This window comes from Mustela nivalis (assembly GCF_964662115.1).
Source record: "Mustela nivalis genome assembly, chromosome: 10".
Lineage (NCBI taxonomy): Eukaryota > Metazoa > Chordata > Mammalia > Carnivora > Mustelidae > Mustela > Mustela nivalis.
The window spans coordinates 68,241,155-68,264,725 of NC_139029.1; the positions used below are offsets into that span (position 1 = coordinate 68,241,155).

The following is a 23,571-nucleotide window of genomic DNA, read 5'->3' on the forward strand; positions in this document are numbered from 1 at the left end:
AATAAATGAAGATGATTACCATCTGGTAACAAGTTTCCTTCATCCCATTCTTGCAAAACCTGAAGCCTAGTGATGCCCCACCAGGCTGAGAATCACAAAGCAAAGTCTTCGGATCATCTGTGAGACATTTTTTATATACAGCGGGGAAATTACAATACTTTGCAACAGAAACTAGTGCTTCCTATTTTCCTCACAACAAAACTCTCCTGCAGACAGAGTTACTATTATTTTTAGGAAATGAAGACTCTTCCACCCAGGTAGTTCACAGCAAAACCAGGGTTGGAACTCATATCATCTGCTCCCCATTCTGCTGTATTTTCTATGACATAGAAGTGAATAATAAAGCAGATTAAAAATAATAAACTAAGAAAAATGGTAGAGACTCCAGTCTTCGTGAGGAACTTCATTTCATTTCCCCAAAGCCTTGGAATTACTTGGCAAGGTGTTATGATGCTATGGAGTCTTTTAGAAATCTGTACTCCCCGTTTAATAATTACTTATCTAGGTCAGATCTGAAAACTGCTGTGGAAATTTCTAGCATGTACAGGGAGAAGCAAGATCAATATTAGAATATTTCAGGTCTAGAAGTGGGCTTTTCATGGTTTTCCAGGACATATGGTCTCAGGAGATTCTGAGCAACCACATAATTTCGAGAAGTTTAACCATTCACCTGCTACCCAGAGAAATAAGACACTAGGACTATGAGCCAAATTGGTAAAAAAAAAAAAAAAAAAAAAAAAATAGAGAGAGATAGATATACAGATAGATATAGAGATAGATTATATCTATATAGATATATATATCTATAGATAGATATATATAGATCTCCAAAAGTATAAATAATAATGCAGAAGTGGGATCTGCCTTTACTCTTTCCGTACACTTACAACAAGAACTCAATGTTTTAGTTAAAACCACCAAAGTGGGCAGTGATTATTATTCTTAAATGAGAACAATATGGCAATGCTTCACATGGGAAAAGTGGAACTGAATGAGATGAAATGGAGAAACTTAGAAATGGTCAGGAGAAATGAATTCAAAAGCAAATTATAAGTAATCTTTGGCTGAGAAACCTGAGGCTAAAATACAAAATTAAGCTAATTTCTGAGGAATCTACTTATTCCTTATTTGTGCTAAATGTTTTATGACAAGTGTATTGCTTCAGTTTGGGAAGAATCAAAAAGATAATGGAATTAGCTGAAGTTGCTTATTTTAAAAATCCCTTCAGTTTCTTCCCTAAATTTGAGTTTTTCTTTGTACTTTTCACATTATAATATAGAACATTTACTGAATAAATACCAATTTGAGTGAAAATGATATTAGGGTTTGATGATCTACCTATTTTTAGCCTAAGGACTAAGTGATTTTCTGAATTCACATTTTCATCATTTTAATGAAAATGAAGTAATATGCTGAATGGTATTTTCTTAGATTGTATTAAGGTTTACATACTCTATATTTTTCATATACACTATGTCATTCATTTTTCCCTAAGTCAGATATATTACAAACATGCAGATACATTTTTACTGCTAACAGAATACCGCAAGCTTAAAAGTGAATTTTATTACGTTCCTTGACCTTTTTAAAGTTATTTATTCTAATACTAGCAATAGCCTATCTATAATGAAACAGAGATTTGCTAAATTTATATAGTTTTGAATTATTCTTGCAGGTTTTTGTCACAACAGTGTCAATTTAGTAGTTAAAGGATTTATGTCTGCTTATACCTGTTCTTAGGACAAGATTTGGAATTTGCTTTTTTTCTTTTTTATTAACATATAATGTATTATTTGTTTCAGGGGTCTAGGTCTGTGATTCATCAGTTCACAGCACTCACCATAGCACATACCCTCCCCCCAAATTTGCTTTTTCTTACTCTGTGTTTTTATTACTGTATCAAATGTTGAAGCCTGGCTTATTAAAAAGATATAAAAATGGTGTCATTTCTGCACAATAACCAAGACACTACTTTCTAGGTCAAAATTTCAACGTTTTTGATAACTATATATAATAGTTCAATGTAGGCCATTATAGTACCATTCAGTATATAACTCTGTAGATATACTGAACATTTTTAAAAGGGAGATTAATTGGGCAATATTTCACATGGGACAAAACAGGACTGAGATGAAACTTCTTAAAGCTTCCAAAGTGTCTAACATATTGCTTAAGGAAAACCTAGACATAGGGTGAAAATTGTCTCAATAAATTTTCTCTCATAAATAATACAACAAACTTTTAATAAATTCTAGCTTTGAAGGAAATTTGTTGTAAACCAACAGGACTTTTTGTTTGTATAAGAAAATACTTTGGGAGTGCCTGGGTGGCTCAGTGGGTTGAGCTTCTGCCTTTGGCTCAGGTCATGATCTGTATTCTGGGATCCAACCCAGCATTGGGCTCTCTGCTCAGCGGGGAGCCTGCTTCCTTCTCTGTCTCCTTGCCTCTCTGCCTACTTGTGATCTCTCTCTGTCAAATAAATAAACAAAATCTTTAAAACAAATAAAAACATACTTTCAAATGCTAAGGGCTTCTAGATACACTATGTGTTATACAAAGCTTTTATCTCCTGATGGGTGATAATAGATTCTTATCAAAGACAAACTTTTATCATATTAGACCCAATAAATCATTAATATCTTTTCCTAAGAGCTTGGACCTCATTCTGACCACAATCTAAAACATTTTACACCACTCTGCATATCACCATTATGTTGCAAATGTCTAATAGAGCTCATTTTTACCATTTAGGCAATTTAACTAGGACTATTATTCCTGGGTCAAACCAGCCCTCTTGAAACCCTGGTTCAAATATTCCCCTGGAAATGGCCAAATTCTCAATTGACAAGTGCAAGTAAACTCCTGCACTATATTTGTCAGTATTCACAATTATACCTCCAGTGTATATTTGATAAATGATTAAATAAATACCTTGATTACTTTATCAATAAATGAATTGGTTTAGTTTGTTGTTTTCCAAAGTTTGGTCAATGGAAGACTAGTCCTCAGAGATGCATTTCAATTAAAGGTACCATAGTGAAATTAGTTTAGAAACTGATGTACGTTCTAATCTCTTGCTGAAAACTCCCTCTGGATCTTAAGCTACTGAAGACTCAGAGATACTAAAGTACTTAAGATACTAAAGACTCCTAAAAGTAGAGAAACACATCGCAATTTTTACACTTAATGTTTTACAAATCTACCTGATCATGGGGCTAGACATTGTTGTCACCATGTTCTATTCATACATGAGTAATCAGTAAGTGATAACTTTCTCCAAATTAACTTAAAGATCTACTATCTTCCTCTCTGCAAACGAGCAGGTGTTAATTTTGATTTAAGGCACTATATGATGTTTTGTACACTTGAAATTACTTCAGGATGATTTATTTATTTTTTAAAAGGAGTATTTATTTTTTAATATAAAAAGATTTCCAGTCATTTAATTGAATGGAATATATACATATTTATATATATCTATATAAATCTTACAAATTATCCTATAAAATTGGGAGATACCAAACTATCCACACTGGTCTCATCTTTATCTGTCACTGAAAAAAAAAGTCAAAAAATTAAAGCATTCATAGAATATTTTAACCTTATAAAAATAATGACAAATTTAAAAATTATATTTTTAAAAGTTGATATTATACCATGTGGTTATCAATCCAAAAACTAAGTCATACATGGCATTAATATTATTACTGCATAGCAAGATTTTTAACCAAAGTATTTCCCTTCTTTAAAGGAAGAATATTGTCACTTCTTTCTATATAAACATTTTAAAGGACAATAGTATGAATACCAATGAGACAAGGATATGCTTCTTATTGAGGCTTAGTATGTTGTTTTAATGATGATAAAGCTATAAATTCCTAGGAAAAATAAAACTCATAACTAAGATGTTGACATAATTCTATGCAGATTAATAATATTGTTGTTATAATCAATGATACTAGAGAGATATAAAAGTGTCATTTCTAAATTCTAAAAGGGTCTGCCTTTCAGCTAACTAGGAGAAAAATTGACACCAATTTTGTTTACTCGACCTGACTTTAATAGCAGTAAAAGTTATCCCCGTAGTGCTATTGCTGTCTGTACAGCAGAAGAAAATAACTGTGAAAACATATTTCATCACCTGAAAACTTAATTAAAGCCAGACCCCTCTACTAAAAAGTGTGTGTGTGTCTGTGTGTCTGTGTGTCTCTGTGTGTGTGTAAGACAGAAATAACCATTTGATGACATGTTGTTGCTTGCTTATGTTAAACATTTTTTATTATAGTAATTGAAATAACTTCACCATACAGATATCACATGCTGAAGCATGACAATGCAATATTAATTGCACATAGTGTTGACATTTCAAGCATATTTTCTGTAACAACATTTGCATTCATATACAGGTAGTAAACACATGGGGATAATTTGAGTCATGATTCATGGTAGCAAATGTATTGCTTTCAAGCTAATCTTGAAACCCAGAATCTTCAACAAATCTATTAATAGTTGATATTGTAGCATGTACAGTGGTAACTACACGAATCAAGTCAGGACCAAGAACTACCATTGTTAACCTTTGAAAGAAAAATATCAGCATTATCTGATTATTTTTGCAAGGTAAGTCCTCTTACTAATTGAAAAAATATTAGTCTATTGAGCAATGACTTTACCAATAGTTTTCAAGTTAGTAGTGGGGATAAAATAAAAGTTTTATGTAGCCCTTCATAGATAATACAGCCCAGTTAATACAAAATATTTTACCTGAATAGTTTTTCTTCAATATACCATCTTACGACAAAGCGAAAAATCACCAAAAGGGTGGCAATCTCAAGGAGTGCCATAAGTTTTAATATACTACTTTTGGTTTGCAAGACTGTTATTTGTAGCCATGTATCTTGGTTCAGAGAGTCTAGACAATGTTTTTTAGGTATAGAAACTTGATTCTTAAAAGTCTCAGCAGACAAACTGAACTTGATCCAATAACACATTTTACCTAAGTTTAATTTTTGCTGAAGTAAAAATACACCACCATAAAATGCAAGGAAAACCAATATTTAAAAGGCAGGATTTATCCTTTCTGGACTTTGTCCATCAAAGGTCAAAACTTCAAAGGTTATAGGAGGAAGAAGAGGTGGTGTTGAAGAAAAAAAGGAAGAAAGAAAAAGCAGCATAAGGAATACAATTTTGATAATGAACATATTTCTAATTTTTTATTTGTAAATAATATATACCCAAAATATTTAGATAACTAATTCAGAACCTAGAAACATAAGTTTCTCAATTTAAAGAGAAAAGCCAATTTTCAAAAATCATTAGACCACAGCAACACAACTGAAGTTACACTTTTTATTGCTGAACCTTAGAGCCAGTAAACTAAGACTCGAAATGTAAACTAGCATTACAGAACAGAAAAGGAAGGTATTTTCTGTCACTCTTCTCGAGGTATTTGCTATTATTTTTTAAAGAGAACACATTTAAGAATGAATCAGTGCTTTGCAAAAACCTAGAAATAATAGACTTTATGCAACTATCAACTTTTTTGGTATATTTGAAAAGGTCAAATATGTCTATGTTTAGATTTAAAAAGATTTTTTACATAGAATGGCTTTGATATGATAAAGATGAAAGCATTGGATTAATTTATACTAAAATGTGAAATTTCAAGTTAGATAACAAAATTCTATAATCATATGCTTTCCAAATTAAAAAGAAAATTAGAATGAAGTCCTTGATGTCTAGAAGCCTCCATCATCTAGTTGTTTGTAAATACTACGTGAAAAGAAAGTTGGGTTTTTGTTTGTTTGTCTGAGTTTGGTTCATTTTAGTTTTAGGGAGGAGGAATTAGTAGGCATTTTTCGTGTATTTAGAAATATGAAAAAATCTGTATAAACCTTCGCATCTGGCAGAGGCTATTTCCATATCTGATCCTGTTATAACTTCATTTTTATACAAGCAAGGTAAATAAAATGCTAGTAAAATAAAATGTGTTGCTAGTAAAAATAAACATAATATGAATCATAATAGTTCCCTCAACAGATTACATAAAGCAAATGGTAACTAATTACAAGGCTGGATAATTAAAGTGAAAACAAATCTGCCATCTCATACCATGTTCATAGATGAGGTTTAAAACAAAGGTTGCTTTTTATATAATTTTGGAAATCATTGCAATCATATATAGTTCTGGGAAGCATTCTAATCTTAGATTTACAGAATGAGTAGGGACTTTTTTTTTTTTAATAACAGAATGATTATAACTTTCATTTTAAGTAAACCAAATTCCCTATTAAAAACTCCTGGTAATATTGAATAACTTCTGAAGTTTTTCAAATAAAGTTACTTTCTCTCCTGGAAGAGAGAAAATCAGACCCGTACTATCACTTATATTGATATGTTTTCACCTTAAGAATAAAAAATTTATAATAAAAACTGAGGAATATTTTATACCTCTAAAACATTTCTATGGCCTCCAGAGATTTTCATGGTTTACTACTGAATTTTCTCTTCTTAGTTTCTCATTAGGGAATAAGCACTATGGCAACCATAATCCACAGCAAACCAGGTAGTATATATAAATAATGAGCACATGGCTTTTATTCACAACGTAATCACATCAAACCAGATCAGTATAAATATGCAAATGTGAGCAAGAAAATTCTAGTGCTCAAAAAAACCCAGATCTAAGTAGCTAGAGAAATGAAATTTGTTCATTAATTAGTTGGGTAGTTTCACACATTTTAACTTTTTTTTTCAAAGGTTCTTAAATAGTGTGCGTGTGTGTGTGTGTATGTGTGTGTGTGTGTTTTCTAAGGGAAGAGGGTTCATCCCCACGTTAAGCATTCTTCTTGTTTTAAATAAAAACTTCGCTCTTTTATCATTAAAGACAGAAGTCACAAAGCACCCACTCTAGCACACTAAATAGCCGTTTTAAGTTAATGCAAGTGAGTGACCAACAAACTGGATAGATACCTCATACCAGACACTTGAAAATTATGTTTCAATCATGGACAAATCATGAATTTAAAAGAAAAATTATTAAAAATACTTCATGAAAAGACCTACTTGCTTATCACTCTTACAGTGATTTTGTAATATCCCAATTTTTGCATTATTTATTCTAAGAAATCTGTAATATATTTAAGAATTCACAAAATGGAGTCACAAATACTCCAAGCTATACTGTAATTTCTTTTATTCTGACATCCTTATCCTCTTTTTCCTCAAAGACAATAACAAATTCTTCTTTGGGATGCATTTAGCAAGGAAAAGTATCTACTGGAATATGGATGTTAGGTAATCATAAACAATCAAGTAGTGATAATTTAAGGAAAAGCCTATTTTAGCCTATCATAGCCTCAGAATATGGCTTTAAAACCGAAATAGATCTAACTTACAACTTTAGGTTGCCAATTATCCTTTTTGCAAATTAAACTAGGACAGTTTGCTTCTCTCAGTTTTCCTGTTTGGGGGCCATTTCTTGATTTACTGGGAGTAGTTTCTAGGATACTAAAAGGTAAAACACTCCTAAATTTTGGCAGTAATTATTATCTGTGAGAAATTAAGACTGTTGGGAGAAGTTTAAACAAGCTTCTAAAAGATGCATATTGTAATTTCTAAGGATTTCCATTCAATGATAGTGCTATTTATATTTTTGTGGAAAACTGAAACCTCACCTCACTCCCTCACTCATTGTTTTTGAAACTATAAGCAAGAGGAGGAAGTAAATTGCTATGAAATGTATGCATAAGAACTTCAGACAGAAAACTCCATCCTCTATTTTGATTTTAGAAAATTCTCAAAGGTACATCCATGACTAATAATGTCTAGTAACCAGAATCTTCTATTTGCAACAATTAGATTATTTTCTATGCTGCAATGTGAAGCTCTATATTAGACTTCATAATGTAAGTTGGTTGGTTTCTCATTAAGAGACTTATAAAATAAGTGTGACACATTATCCTATAACACCAAAATGAGTTTGAAATGTCAACTCTTCTACTTCCGAAGAACAGAAGAAACTGTATCTGAGCATACATACCCATTGGAGATATACTTCCCAAATAAAAGTGAGTGGTATGAGATACAAAAGTCAGATGGAAAGATTCTGTCATCAGCATCATTTTCTGTTCCTTTATGTGACTCCCAATGAAAAGTAGAAAATAAAAGTTTGTTTACATTTTTTAAATTTTAACCCACTGGATTGTCTTCCATTTTAGGTCACTGCATGGCCTTACTAAAGCCTTACTGAAAATGTACATTATCACAAGTAGCTAAATTTCCACATAGAGGAATAAAAAAATTGGGAAAATCAGGTTGAAATTTTTATAGTACTTTGTAGTGTGCTACAGTAATGATAAACCCGTTTTATATTTAATTCTATCATCAAGCAACACCAGGCTTCTAGCTTTGTTTTTCATTTTAAATGGCTACTATATATAAGAGAATTAATAAGGTTTTATACTATTAATGCTTTTTCAAGTCAAAAGAAGTGTTATCTAGAAAATAATTTAACACTGAAATGGGATCAATTCTGTTTTATATACTCTGCAGCAAAAATAACATTTCTAGTAGGAAGGTATTAATTATAAACCTAGCAAATTCTAGACATTCACATATTTGTGTAAACAATTTAACATGGTTTATTACATTTCCAGAAAGGTTAAGTCTTATATCCAGTTTTCTGCTAATTCTTCTTTCATATATTATAATAAATATATGTTATTTTAGTGCACATGTATATATTCACACATATATGTCATATATACATAAACCAGCACTTAATGGTCACTTTCTTTGCATGTTTAAATTGGAGGGAAAAAATGAATTGCAATTATGCATAATCCATGGCAATCTTCCTTTTGTTTCACAAATGGCCATATCGGGATGTAAACAAAACATTGGAGCGAGTCATTCCAGGTGAACTGTATTTCAAGGTGTAGGCTGGTGTTCTCATGAAGAATTGTGTACTTCCTGGTAATAAATACCTACAAATGACAGTTAAAAAATTATACTTTACAAAAAAGTTAATATTAACATTTCTCACTAAAGTGTTCTGTGGTTAATAATTTATATATGCTACGTGAGAAACAATACTATAATAACAATGCATTCTACATCAAAAAAATGTTCTCTCCCAAGCTCAGGTGGGAAGGTAGAAGATGATCATAAAAGCCTCACTTAAAAAGCTGAATATAGTTGCAACATATGATCTTAGTATCTCAAGACAACCCCGAAAGAGCCATTATACTCACATGCTAGGAAACTATTTCCGTGGCTCATGTTAATTTGAAATTCATCATTAATCTCTATAAATAATATATGAAACTAGTCAAATATTTCTTAAAAACATTTGATATGAGAATTTGGATGGCCACATTACCAATAATTGTTTGTTTCAAGGATGTTGGAACCATTAATTACAATTTGATAATATTTCATTAACATATGATGACTATAGGTAATCTAAGAGAAAAAGACAAAAATTCATAATTATAAAATTTATATTCCTAGACCACATTGTTCTTAGGATAATAGAACACCAAAAATAATCATAATTACAGGTTACATGCAATCCTTGCAGACAAATGTATTTCAGAATACATGAATTTTCCAGATTTTAAAATGATACAGTGTATATACTATATATAATATCTCCATTGAGGCCTTGGAGCAGCATCCTGAAGTCAAACCATTAATATTTCTGCAGTGAAATGTATGAATACTTACAATAAACAGGATGAAAACAATAAATAACTTCATGTCAATTCAGGTCAGGTCAGATTTGCCAATAAAAAGGTTACTCTTCCTTTCTTTTTAGTTTTTAGAGATTTGAGAATAAGAAATTATAAATAAGAATGTGCACCTGTATAATTTGTTTCTCTCTGCAAAAACTTTTATTAGCATTAAGCCACTCCAATCTATACATCTAGAGAAAAAATGGAAATCCACAAGGAAATCCACATGAGCAAATGCAAGTAAACATGACTATTAAAAGCATAAACCCTGGTAATGACAAGATGCACATGCTATGAAGTCAGGACAAAGACATCTATGAGGAATTTCCAAAACCAGGAGTAGCAATTAGCAATAGAAGGAGATGTGAAATTTTTGAAAAAATGAACAATGGTAGACAATCAACTCATTTATTTTTTTCACTTTACGTTAGAATCTTCCAGCAACAGTATTCATACTTCCATAGATACACAATGAAACTGAGGGCCAAGAGTACTATTAGCTACCTATTCTACATTAAATAATGTTGATAACTACTATGCCTCCATGCCAATGGAAAGTTACATTTATAGTTGGGTTATATGAATTTTGTAGAAGAATATGAACTCATTATGATCAAGCTGGATACAGCATTCAGATTAAAATGGAAGAATTCTCCATAACATCCATAAACATTTTATCATGAATTATCTAATAATATCTTCTAAATCTATTACCTAGTATCACAAACTATAAATAATTGCTCAAATCATTAAGTTAATAGAGCAGTAAAATAATACACAACAAACCAAATTAAATCAAAATTGCACAATGGGTGATGAATAATGAAACAACTGATTTCTCACATCACAGATTATATAAATTATTTTCTTAATATCACTTGGGTAATTTATATGGATTAATTATTATGTCAAGAGCTAGTGGAGTCATGATGATTAATCTGTATCTTCTGTCATGAAAAAGCTCCCATCCTATCTAAGGCAAAGGTACAAAAGAAAATAAGGTGTTTGAATAAAACCTACTACTTTTCATTAGTTGAAAGTTATTCTACCTTCTATTGAAAGTGCATTCTGATTATACTGATAATTATCAGAGCAAACAACAACTTAAACCAACTTCCATTTGAACAATTTCCAAGCAAGAGTTACTACTGACATTACAGTAATATTGACATATCCTTTTGAGTTAAAGATCTCCAGTCCACAGAGGAAAAATAAAAGTATAAAGTCTAGGGTTACAGCTAACCTATACTATTTTATTTAACACTATGTAATACTTAGTGTTTTCTATGTGCTCAGCACTATCCTAATTGCTTTACAAATATTAAATCATTTACTTCTCATAACAATTCTATACAGTAGATATTATTGTATGCTTCATTTTATAGATGAATACACTGAAGCATACAGGGGTCAAAGTCTTGCCCACAGTTACATAGCTAGTAAGTAGCAGAGCTTGGACTCCAACTCCAGAATCAGTGTTGTGCACCAACTCCAGAATCAGTGCTCCCAGCAACTATACTCTATTGTCGTTTCTCTGTATGAATATTAGTTTTAAAACTAATGGATACAAACTACAAAGTATAAAATAACCTAGAAAATAGAAGGTTATACATCCACAAACCTAGAGTTTTTAAAAGAAGCAGAAAAAATCTAAAATGAAACTTTCGTAAGAAAAAGAGTTCAGTATGAGCTTAAAAAAAAAAAAAGCATATGAAATCACATTGGAGGAAACATTTTGTTTCCCTAAAGCAAGTGCTGTGGGATATTTTAAAGCATTACAGGGAAACAGAATGGATTATTTGCCTTAATATCTCCATTACTATCTCTTGGGAGATCCTACACTAGCTGAACATCAAAGATTATTTTTGGAAATGTTCTTTGCAATGAAATTAAAATACAATTTGATTGTTTTTAGCAAGAAGAATATCTCTGAGAAGTACATTTATAGACTATCTATATCTAAAGAGTCTGTGTTAAAGGACCAAAAAATGTGAAAAGTTTACAGCTTTACCTTTGTTCCGTCTTACTTCTGATGTATAAAAATAGCTAACTTGTAAGTACCAAGGAGAAATACCTCAGATTACCCTGTTTGCTTCACACATGCATCCTCACTCCTCATCACTGAGGCTATGTGTACACAACTTCAAACATCCATCACATAGACATAAAACATGCATTTGCCCAGTTCCTACTTGATGTAGAATTGATCTGTCATGTACCGACTTACTGCTGACCATGGGGATTTCTAGAACATAAACATTTCAAGACCAGTAGGGAATTAGCCTTGAAAACTTAAGCTACACCCACCTTCTGAGATTTTCCTGGAGTAAGATCAGGACCCCTGATTACCCCCCCAAATAAACTCAGCTTCCTGGTTTGGGGAACAAAGGTAAATAAAGTTCATCATAATATTTATCCTGTGTTTAAAATTTTTTTCTACTGTGGTATTTATATATATATATATAGTGTGTGTGTGTGTGTGTGTGTGTGTGTGTATAATCATGAAACTTACTAGTTTTTCATCTTTAAGTGTACAATTCAGTGCATTAAGTACATTTAAAATGCTGTTTAACCAACACCACAACCTAGTTCAGAACTTTTTCATCCCAAACAGAAACTCCTTGTCCATTGAACACCAAATCCCCATTTCCCCCCTCCCCATTCCCTGGTAAACTCTATTCTATTTTCTGTCTCTATGAATTTGTCTACTCTAGCTACCTCATATATAGTGGAATCATATTTATCCTTTTGTGTCTGGCTCACTTAATTACCCTGCTTTCAAGGTTCATCCATTTCATTCTTCTGTATAGACTGAACACTATTCCATTGTATGTCTATATTACATTGTGTTTATCCATTCATCTGTTGGTGGATATCTGAGTGGTTTCCACCTTTTGGCTATTATTGTGAATAATGTTGCTATAAACACTGTTGTACAAGCATCTGTTTGAGCCCTTGTTTTCAGTTCTTTTGGGTATATATCCAGGAGTGAAATTGCTGGGTCATATGGCAATTCTATATTTAACTCTTTGAGGCACTAGCAAACTTTTCCATAGCAGCCACTTCATTCCACATTCTGAGATAGTGAAAGCAGGGCATAAGGATTCCAACTTCTCAATATCCTTACCAACACTTATTATTTTGCATTTGGGGGATAATAGCCATCCCAGTGAGTGTGGATCATTCCATTGTTTTAACTTTGATTTGGGCAAGGGGTTGGGGGAAGTTCTAGTTTCAAGTCCTACCTCTGTGCAGCATAGCTAGTAATGTGGGTTTGGAGAAGTCATTTAACCTCTTCAGGCCTCAGTTTTCAGTTTTCTCATCTGTGGAAAGAGTCCTGTAGTTTTTCCCATGCTTGGCTCACAGAGTATAGATCCAATGAAATAGTGCACAGGTGTGAAATATAACTTATGTGTTATGAACATCAGCCTCCCAAGGCAAGACAATCCTTGTTCTGAAATATATGTTTCAAGCTATCATAGCCTGGGGCTATATTGGTATCATGTATTTAACTCAATTGTAAAATATAGCACACATTTGAAAGTGCATAAAACATAAATGTCCAGCTTAATGAATATTATAAAGTAATTACTTGTGTAACTGCTATCAGGTTAAATAACTGAATATTCCTAACACCCCAGAGCCCAGTATTAGAGTATTACAATATCTTCCCAATATCTTCCCCATTTTCTCATAGACTCTTTGGTTTTTCCCCCCTAGAAGTTAGTAGGACTTCTTTTATGATCTAAGAATCTTATATAGGTTATATGAATTGCACATGCCTTCTTCCGTTCATTGGCTTGCTTTTTCACCCTATCTTAATGGGGTCTTCTGATGAATATATATTTTTAATTTTATTATAGTAAAATTCATCTTCTCATGTATGATCTGCACTTTTTGGCCCTATTTTTTATTTGCTTACCTCTAAGTCATGAAAATATTGCCCTGCATTATCTTCTGTAATCTTTAGTTTTGCCTTTCACATTTGTGTAGACTTATTTTTTTTTTTTTTGCATATGGTTTTGGTAAATTCAAGTTTCTTTTTTTTAATTATTTAGAACCCCAACTGTCTCTGTTTTTTAAAATAAATTTTTTATTTTTAAAAAATAAATTTATAAAAATAAATTTCTTTTTCGCACTTGTCATAAATCATATGTACCTCTTTTTCTCATAAGTTAAGTCTTTATATATGCCTGGATCTACTTATGACTTTTCTGAATGGTTTCATGGTCTGTCTATACTTTTGACAATATTACACTGTCTTAAATTACTTTAATTTATTATAAGTCTTAGTACACTATAGTTAATAAATCTTACCATTATGTTTTTCTATTTCAAGAGTGTCTTATCTATTCTTGGTCCTTTGCTTTTCTGTATAAATGTTAAAACAAGCTTTGGTCAAAGACTGCCTTCTCCTAAAAATTTGTTGAGATTTATATTATGACTACATTGAATTTAGAAATGTTTAGAACTGTTTACGAGCTGACATTTGATTATATCGATCCTATTATGAATAAGGTATATCTTCCCATTTTTTACATTTTGCTAAATAAAAGTCTTGTACATTTTTGTTACATTTATTACTAAGTATTAATTATTCTTTGATACAACTGAAAATATCATACCTAAAATTTCATATTCATGCTGTTTGTTGCTGATATTGGAAAAATACAATCAATTTTCTTATCTTTACTTTGATTTAATTAAACTTGTTAAATTTACTTAATAATTTATCTGTAGATTTATTTTGATGTCTACAAACAGAATCATATCCATTAGTAGAGAGTTTCAGTTTGGTGCTTTTTATTTCTTTTGCTTGACTTCTTGAACCAACTAGGACCTCTACTACAATGTTAAATAGAAGTTATAATAAAAGGCAATCTTGTCTTATTCCTCATCTGAGAAGGAAAGCCTTCAACATTTCATCCTTATGTAAGTTTTTTTATAAGTTTTGTAGTTATTCTTCATTAGATTAAGGAATTTCCCTTTTGTTTCTAGCTTGCTACACATTTTTTAAAAATCATATATACTGAATTCTATCAAATGATTTGGCTGTATCTTTTGAAATGATCTTTTATTCTATTAAAATCACATTGATCACTTTTTTTTTCACCCTTAAATTGACGCAATAAACAGAAGTTGGTCATGGATACATTATCCAATTTAAAGTTCCTGAGTTCATTTTGCTGGCATTTTATTTAAGACTTTTGCATCTATGCTCAGGAGTAACACTGAACTTTCACTATCCTTTGACATAATGTTTTGGTTAGGTTTTAGAATCAATGGTATGGGGGTTTCATTAAACAGGGTGCAGAATGTCCCCTCCTTTTCTGTTCTCTGGATGGGTTTAATAGAATTGGATAGTGAAGACCTGTGAATCTGGAATTATCTTTGCAAGAAGGATTTTAATTACTGATCCAATTTCTTCAATAGTTAAGACTATTTACTATTTTTTATATAGGACTTTCTAACAAGAAATTTTGTCATTTAAGAAAAAAAGAAATTTTGTCATTTTTGGTAATATGTGTTTTTCCAGGAATTTGTTAATCTAAATTACCAAATCAGCATGAAATTGTTCATATTTTCTTATAAAATTTTCAATGCTTATAGGATCTGTAGTGATGTCTTGATCTTTGTTCTTGATGTTAACTCTTTCCTTTCATATTGGTCTTTCCAAAGACATATTTTGGCCATGTTGATCTTCTTTATGCTATTTGTTTCATTATATTATTAATTTCTGCTGTTATTTTTATTCCCTTTCTCTACATTCTTTGGGTTTATTTTAATGTCATTTTGTCACTTTTCAAAATCATTGCTGATGTCATTTAATTTTTGCCTTTCCACTTGCCTAATGTGTTCATGTAAGTCTATAAATATGCCTATAATAATTATTTGTCTACATATTACAATTTTCTGTGTGTTATCATCCAGTTCAAAATACTTTCGTATGCCCATTATGATTTCTTTGATTCACAAGGTAATTAAAAGTAATTTTTTTATCCTTCCAAAGTATGGATATTTCAATTTTAATTTGTGCCTTTGTTTTCTAGCTTAATGGCATGGGATCAGGAAAAAAAAGAAACCTCTGTATGATTTAAGTCTTCTGAAACTTGTTGAAATGTGCTTTATTATTGGACTTTATGATTGACTTTTGTAATAGTTCCTGGTGTACTTGGTGTTTCATATTCTGAGATTATTGGATTGACTTCTATATATGATAGTTAGGTCTGTTAGTTACATTGTTAACATGGTCTATATCTTTAATTTAAAAAAAATACTATATATGTTGAAATATACATACAAATGTAGAAAAAACATACCTATAGATAGATAGATCAATCAATCTCAAAATCTCCATCTATGGTTGTAGATTTGTCTATTTTTCCTTGTAATTCTGTTAACTTTTGCTTTGCAAAACATTGGGAACACAGTTACCCCTAGGAATCTAGGATGTTCACCAACATTCCCACCTTTGGCAGGCCTTGAACTCCTACTTTTTCCATTAGGCCCATGAGTCTATCAAAAGTGTTACTCAGTACTAACAAGCACTCATCAAGTACCCGGTTACCTCTCCAATGTCTTCAAGCAAGGTTTTCGTACTTTGTCTAGCTTTTCTAGTTGTTATTAAAGGGAGAATTTGTCCAAAAACCTAGTGCTCTGTTACCAAAGGCACAAGTCTGAACTCAGTGGTTTTAAAAATATTTTTAACCATAACACCCCTTATGAAATGAGCTTATATGGAAGTTCATGAAATATAGAAACACAGAGATGTTGATGATAGAAAGTATTTGGAGATCCCAAAGCTTCCCAAGTAAGTGTAGATACAGTAAAATATTGAGGTGGTCCCAAGAACTTTAGTTTCCTGGAGATAGATATCTGAGTTTATATATCAGTTCTATTTGCTTAGTTAGGAGTCTACCTCTGAGAAATGGCTTTCCACTTGGTATGCCTATTAAGTTGTTATTTTTATAAGACTTAAAGATTCAAGGCTACTTTGTTCCATGGAATGGGTGACATGCACACTTTAAAGTCTCTTTTGAAAGAACATGCAGATCTTTCATTAAGATAAATATGGTCCATAAACCTGACTGATGTTATCTCTATTTTATTCTCTTTAAATTTTACAGATAAATTACCTAAATATGTATCTCCTCATAAAGTGTTTAGGTATACATCATATATTATTTATATTAGGCATATATATTAATTTATAAATATTAATTTATACTTTATTAGGTATACTTCATTAAAAAAATTATCTATTAAGAAATATCAAATTAAGTGATTTCTACATGTAAAGTAAAAAGCTATAGGTTCCTTATTGATAAGGGAAGAAAATATGGCCAGTTTTCACATGTTTTTAAATTAATGTGACATCAACTTGGGTTTTAATAGCTAGGTATGAGGAGCATGTGTTTATTTCTCTCTCCTCCTTGTGTTTCAAGTAGAAGAATTTCCACCAAATTTCTGGCCTTTTACCAGAAGTGAGTTATCTGATTTTCAGGTTTAAAAGAAGGAAGCAGGTATGCCTGGCTCAGTCCCTTTCTCTTGTTGGATCAGCCTATCTGCAAAAAGGAGGCATCCTTACTCGCTCACTAGCCAACACTAACAGAACTAGACTTTATGGGGTACTGTTAGTGGAAGGTTTGGGTTGATCTAGATCTGCCCATGACTGGATTAATACACTTAATTCTAGAACTCAATTTTAGAGAACTCACTTGGCTCAAATCTACACCACAGTCCCTCAGTGCAGCTTTACTCAGTAATGAAGCTACATTCTGATGATTGTCTGTCTGATTCCTACATTTCTCTCTCTCTCAAATGGTTCTGAACTTGGGCAGGAATAAAGGGTATGTTTTACTAACCCCTCTTCCCCCACAATGCTTATAATCGTCATATTGGGGTTATACTGAGTATTTCAGAACTCAAGATTCCAGAATAGGAATATCTCTACTGACCACCAGAAAGGGAAGAAAATAAAAAGGCCTGACACAATTGTAAGGTATAACTTCTCGCTCAGAGTGACCTCATTCTATTTTGCCTACCCACTAAAGTTATATGAACCCTCAATAGAAAATGTGTTACAAAATCTATAATTGCAAGAGTGACATTAAAGAGTTTGAAACCATCCTTCCTAGACTGGAACTTAAGATTTTCCTGATCATCACTCCTTAAAGTGAAGCCTCTTCATTTATATGTTGTAATGTCTTAATGATGACCACCATTCTTTTAAATCATACAAAAATATTAATGAAAATAATGTTTTATTTCAATAATTTGCTTCAGCCAAATCATTAAACTGTAGAATATTGTTTTGATATTTACATATCTCAAATACTAATGGCTAGTTTTACCTCTCTCATTGTTGTGATCACTGCTGAATGATTTACAGGGGGAGAGTTAAAATGAGTTAAAGGTATGACAATGTATAATGTCAGAATCCAAGACAAACAAAGATTAAAAGTATATCTTTCAACACTTTTTGTGAAATATACTCCAAGCCATTCTGCTGTTGCAGTCACTTTTTAAAAAGTTATCTTTATTAAGTATTTTCTATGATCTCTTTAATAAACAGATCAATTTCTAGGTGTTTCAAAAGACAATCCCGGCTATGGTGTTTCATTTTCCTCATCGCTTATTCAACTGTTAGTTGAATGCTATCATCATTTGACTATCACTTAGTTTTTCAAAGTCATAGTTCATTCTCTTCTATCCAGAGTAGTACTGTAACTTATACCTGTTAAAAATAAAGTCACATGTTCATCTTTAATTCTAATGGGCACTATGGATTATACAGAGAAATGGTAAAATGTACTGTTTTTTCAATCTGTGTATTTTTTGCAGCTTAAACACAATATTATTTCTCATGATTTGTTAAACTACCCATTTTAATGACCGTATTTATTAAAATTCAATTTTTAAATGGAACTTAATGAAATTCAGCTCCCATAGATGTGTGTTATGATGAAGCGAGTAAAGATTAAACTAAAGGCATCTTCTCAACTTATCAGGCTGAAGGATAGATTTGAAATCTCCCTATTGGTGGAAACAGTCAAGTTTCTGTTTGGATGTTTTTTCTTGGTATTTGAAAGCAAAATTATATAAGCCAAATAACCTTATGTTCAAGTAGGTTATTTCTGTCACCTTCAGGTTTGTGGTTGCTGTCCTTGTTCGGTCCTTTAAAAGTAAAGACTGGTGCAAATTAAAAGTCTTTTGTAGATAAGAGCATGTATGAATTTTCGGTCTTTAGCTTTTTCTATAGCTATATAAACAAAAAGAGACTTTCAATTTCAAACTGCACTGTGGCATTACTTTATATAAAACTCACAGGGTGTAGAAATGTAAACAAGTACCTGGAATTACCCCAATCAGTACCAATGCCTGAGACTGATCCTCTTGAGTCAGTTGCATATTTGTAAACCACTAGCAGGCACTGTTTACAAAGTTCAACCAGGCGCTGGCAACATTGGAGCTGCAAAGGAGTCACCACCTCTGGGCTTTTACTGAAAATACTCTCCCAAGAGGATCTGTTGGCATGGAAACAGACATGACCTCATGTGGCTGTTAAAAATGACAACCAGCTTTATCACTTACCTAGCAACAAACCAGTAAGGAAAAGTAGAAATGGACTCAGACATTTGAATTGATTACAAATGGTTGAAAGATGTAAAACAAATACAAATTTGAAAATTAATCTTTATAATAAAAAACACAACACAGAATTCATATACTATTTATCTTTAAAGATTTTACTGATGCCAAATGTGGGTAGCTATCAGGACGATTTCTCAACACCTCTGGAAAAAAATAAATGAGTTACTCTATATTAAGGCATATGTAAAATACTGAGCTTATTTCTCAAAAGGCAGATGTTCTAAAACTTTAGGTTTCCTAGAAAACATTAGTAATGACCCCATAGTAGAGTTTAAAATTTGCTTCAATTTCACTTGTACCCTCTCTGTATTAGGAGAATTTAAGTGAATCCCTTGATTATGACCACTTCTCTCAAAACACTTCAAGGTGTAATTATGTCCATGATATTTCTAGTGTACAGGTTCTGTATTCTAGAAGTCATGTCATCTCAGCAGTGCTGACTGACCATAATCACAAAGGTAATACGCTTCCCCCTTAAGTTCACTCAGCTTATACCAAAGCATGTGGTAGTACAAACAATCTTGGTAAACTTCAAGTGTGTGTGTGTGTGCATGTATGCATGCACACAGGTAAACAAATACATATAATGTACTTGCAATTCCTAAATTTACCATACTGATCCAAATAAGGAAACATCTCACCACCCCAACCACGAAAAAGAGAGAGAAGGAGACTTATTTCCTTAGTGTAAAAGAAACTTTTCAAGTCTAAAGGGGAAAGTTTGGTTTGATACTTGGTAATGGTTCAAGTCTCATTTTACATAAACTGATTCACTTAACCCTTAGAGAAAGAAAAGAGTAGATTTTCAAAAAAAAAAAAAATTAAGAAAAATATTTTTCTGAAGAAATGTACTTCCCAATGGGAAATTCAAAGACTCTATTTTCAATCTTCTATGGATATTTGATATCTTTGGAATTTTTTAAAATGTTTTAGAAACACAGAAAGGTATTTTTAGTAGAAAGGTTACTGTTTGTTTTTTCAGGAGAAACATGGTCCTAAAAAGATAGCATATCATCTGTGAATGACAGGTATTCTTAAAAGGAATTGGATTCAAATGAGTAGACTGAAAGGAATAAATTTTCTTCCATATTCTGAGATGTTTGGAACTAAAGATAATACTGTTTTTATTATTTTAAAAAAGTTATTTCCATTCAAGAAACAGGAATATGCTAGTTAAATTAACTCTAAAAATAAATTTTAATACTAAATATAAGAAAAACTGGCTATAATACATATGTGTTTGCATATATCCATATACATCTATACATGTGTATATGTATAATCAACTTAATTTGATCAAGAAAAATATTGGAGAATACCAATTAATTAGGGAATGTGTTTATAATTAGTATATCCTAATTTCAAAGCCCTATATGTTTAGGCCCAGAGAAATAAAAATTTCATATAAATACATATACATACAGGAAAACCTCCTGTGTTTTGACTGTCTGCTTAGCACTTTCCTCTCCACTGAAATTCTGAGCATTGCTACATCCTCTCCTCTCAATTTGGATATATTTTTATTTTGATCCTTTGGAGCCATTTGATTAGATCCACTATCAAGTTACACACATCATGGTAATTTTTCTTTTCCTGATTTGGAGTATAGAGGTAAGAAAAGAACAAATAAAGTGGAGGAAAGATAAACGAGCTTCTTCTATCATAGTTTAATTTGATGTAACATTCTGAATACTATGTTAGTTATAATCTGATCAGCTTTGGCTTCTCATTCTCTCATTCTTCCTTAAATACTTAAAATAAACATATGGACCAAAGTCCTTTACCAGTTTTTGGTGTGTATGTTCCCCACCCCTAGCCAAAGACCACATTCTACTCTATTAATCCATATTTAAGTGTCAGTACACCAGAACTCCTTATAAAGAAAAAAAGAAAATGAACAGGTCTTGCTTCATTTGGTATCAGGTTAACTTCGTGTGCACAAAGGAAACCTATCCTTCAAACTGAGTGTATTAGAACTACGTCCCTCACCTCCTATCCACCAGCTGGCATAACTGAGTAAAATGTGCAATGCCTCTGTAACACTACAGTATCTCGATTTTCAATATTAACACAAAAACAATTTTTAAGATTTTATTTATTTGACAGAGAGAGATCACAAGTAGGCAGAGAGGCAGGCAGAGAGAGAGGAAGGGAAGCAGGCTTCCTGCCGAGCAGAGAGCCCAATGCAGGGCTTGATCCCAGGACCCTGAGACCATGAACTGAGCTGAAGGCAGAGGCTTTATAACCCACTGAGCCACCCTCAACTGGGAAACCACCCAGGTGCCCCTAACATAAAGATTTTTAAGAAGGTGAAAGTATGTAGAAATAATTTACGATAGCAGTGCCTTTATCAAAGAACTCAAGATCTTATCTGCTTTCTTTCTGAATCTAAATTCCAAAACAAAACAGAATTCAAAAAAAACAAAACAAAAAAAAACTTAAGTGGTTAAGAAGTTCATTTGGTCCTCCCTAATCCTCAGAGATGTTTAACAGGAAAGAACTTTATATGACACTTTTTAGTAATGTAACAATAAGATACAGAATACTAAATACTTCTGTCAACAAAGGGGAGTTGTTATTAATGAAATCCATAGACTTGAAAAGCCTCTCATTGTCCAGCAATCCAATATTTTTCACCAACTTTCTCATCAAAACATTTAAGAAAGCAGTTACCTAAAAAGTAAAACTGATTCATTTCTTTCTCTTTCTCTGGTAGAAGTTCGAATGCATGACTGAGTGGACCAAAGTAGCAGAAAGGAGAAAGGAAAGTAAAATCAAAGCAAAACAAAACAAACAAAAACTGGACTACACCAACTGGATAAACAGCATCAACGAGCTGAAAAGTACTAACAATAATGTATCCAATTGAAAGTGATATGAGAACGTAAGATTCAGGTCATTTTTCCTCTGTATGAGGCACACGGTTTTAAATGGATTGTAAGTCTAGAAGTAGACTGCTTAGAATAATCCTTACCATTTCCTCTTGCCCAAAGAGGCTAAATGAAAAAGTTTTCAATGAGAAATTTCCACTGGAAAATGCCTTTGGCTAAAGGGTCCAAAAAGATTCTCTTTGGGGTTTACATATCATAGTTTTGAGTGGAGAGAGGACTTTACCAAACAACATATTCCTCTCCCATTTACCCACTGCCTCCTACTCTTTGTTTTACCTGGAAAATTCTTCTTCCTCTTCCTACAAGACTCAGCTGAAATGTTACATCCTTTGGCCACATTTCCTTAGTTCTTGGGCCTGAGTTTGAATCCCATAGCACCTAAACTTCCTATACCCCAGTAAAACATGGCAGATAATTTTATTCATGAAAATTCCAAGAGCTATTCTCCTGTAGAGAATACATTCAGAATGTGATAACAAGAAAAGTTTCCATGTGATAACAAGGGTCACTGAGCATGGGCTTCAGTGGTCTGGAAGAACAAGAAAGAGAGATAAAGATGTCTTCTATGTTATGTGTCAGTAAAACCATTGGACCAACTCTAGGGAAAAACTACCACAGAGATCTACAATATTCTTTGATGTTTCTGGATGTTGACAGGAAGTAGTTAATTTATTTTGTTTTATTATTGGGGTGTTGATAGGCAGAGGCAAGAATCAAGGTGGCCGAGTTATTTGGATTACACTTTTCCAAGATTTTATACCTAACTGTGAAAGACAGTTATGCCTTTTACTAAAATCATTCCTTTAAAAGATACATATGTAGTGAAAAGAAGGGGCACATGTGCCCAAATATTCATAGTACAATGTCCACAATAGCTAAACTGTGGAAGGAGCCGAGATGCCCTTCAGAAGATGAATGGATAAAGAAGATGTGGTTCATATATACAATGGAATATTATTCAGCCATCAGAAAAGATGAATACCCACCATTTGCATTGACATGGATGGAACTGAAGGGGATTAAGCTGAGTGAAATAAGTCAATCAGAGAAAGACAATTATCATGTGGTTTCACTTGTATGTGGAACATAAGCAATAGCACAGAGGACCATAGGGGAAGGGAGGGAAAACAGAAAGGGGAGAAATAAAAGAGGAAGATGAACCATAAGAGACTATGGACCAGGAAACAAACTGAGGGTTTCAGAGGGAAGGGTTAGAGGATGGGATAACTGGATAAAGGGAATTAAGAAGGGCACGTGTTATGATGAGCACTGGGTGTTATATGCAACTA

The 23,571-nt window shown here is 32.3% G+C and overlaps 1 protein-coding gene across 8 annotated transcripts in view; it reads right to left on the bottom strand.

Annotated features, from left to right (window-relative positions):
* Window positions 1-4,252: 4,252 nt before the first annotated feature.
* Window positions 4,253-23,571, bottom strand: part of TTLL7 (tubulin tyrosine ligase like 7) — a 154,874-nt gene continuing 135,555 nt past the window's right edge. For 5 of the 8 annotated variants that reach the window (XM_082688134.1, XM_082688137.1, XM_082688135.1 and 2 more), the window contains 2 exons: window positions 19,091-19,264; window positions 4,253-8,987 (listed from right to left, as the gene is read on the bottom strand). In XM_082688134.1, coding sequence (XP_082544260.1) covers window positions 8,867-8,987; window positions 19,091-19,264 — 295 coding nt within the window. In that variant the 3' untranslated portion in view covers window positions 4,253-8,866. Of the gene's footprint in view, window positions 8,988-18,249; window positions 18,475-18,881; window positions 19,000-19,090; window positions 19,265-23,571 lie in introns of those variants that run through there. The other 3 variants (XR_014299910.1, XM_082688139.1, XM_082688140.1) reach the window with 3 other exon arrangements.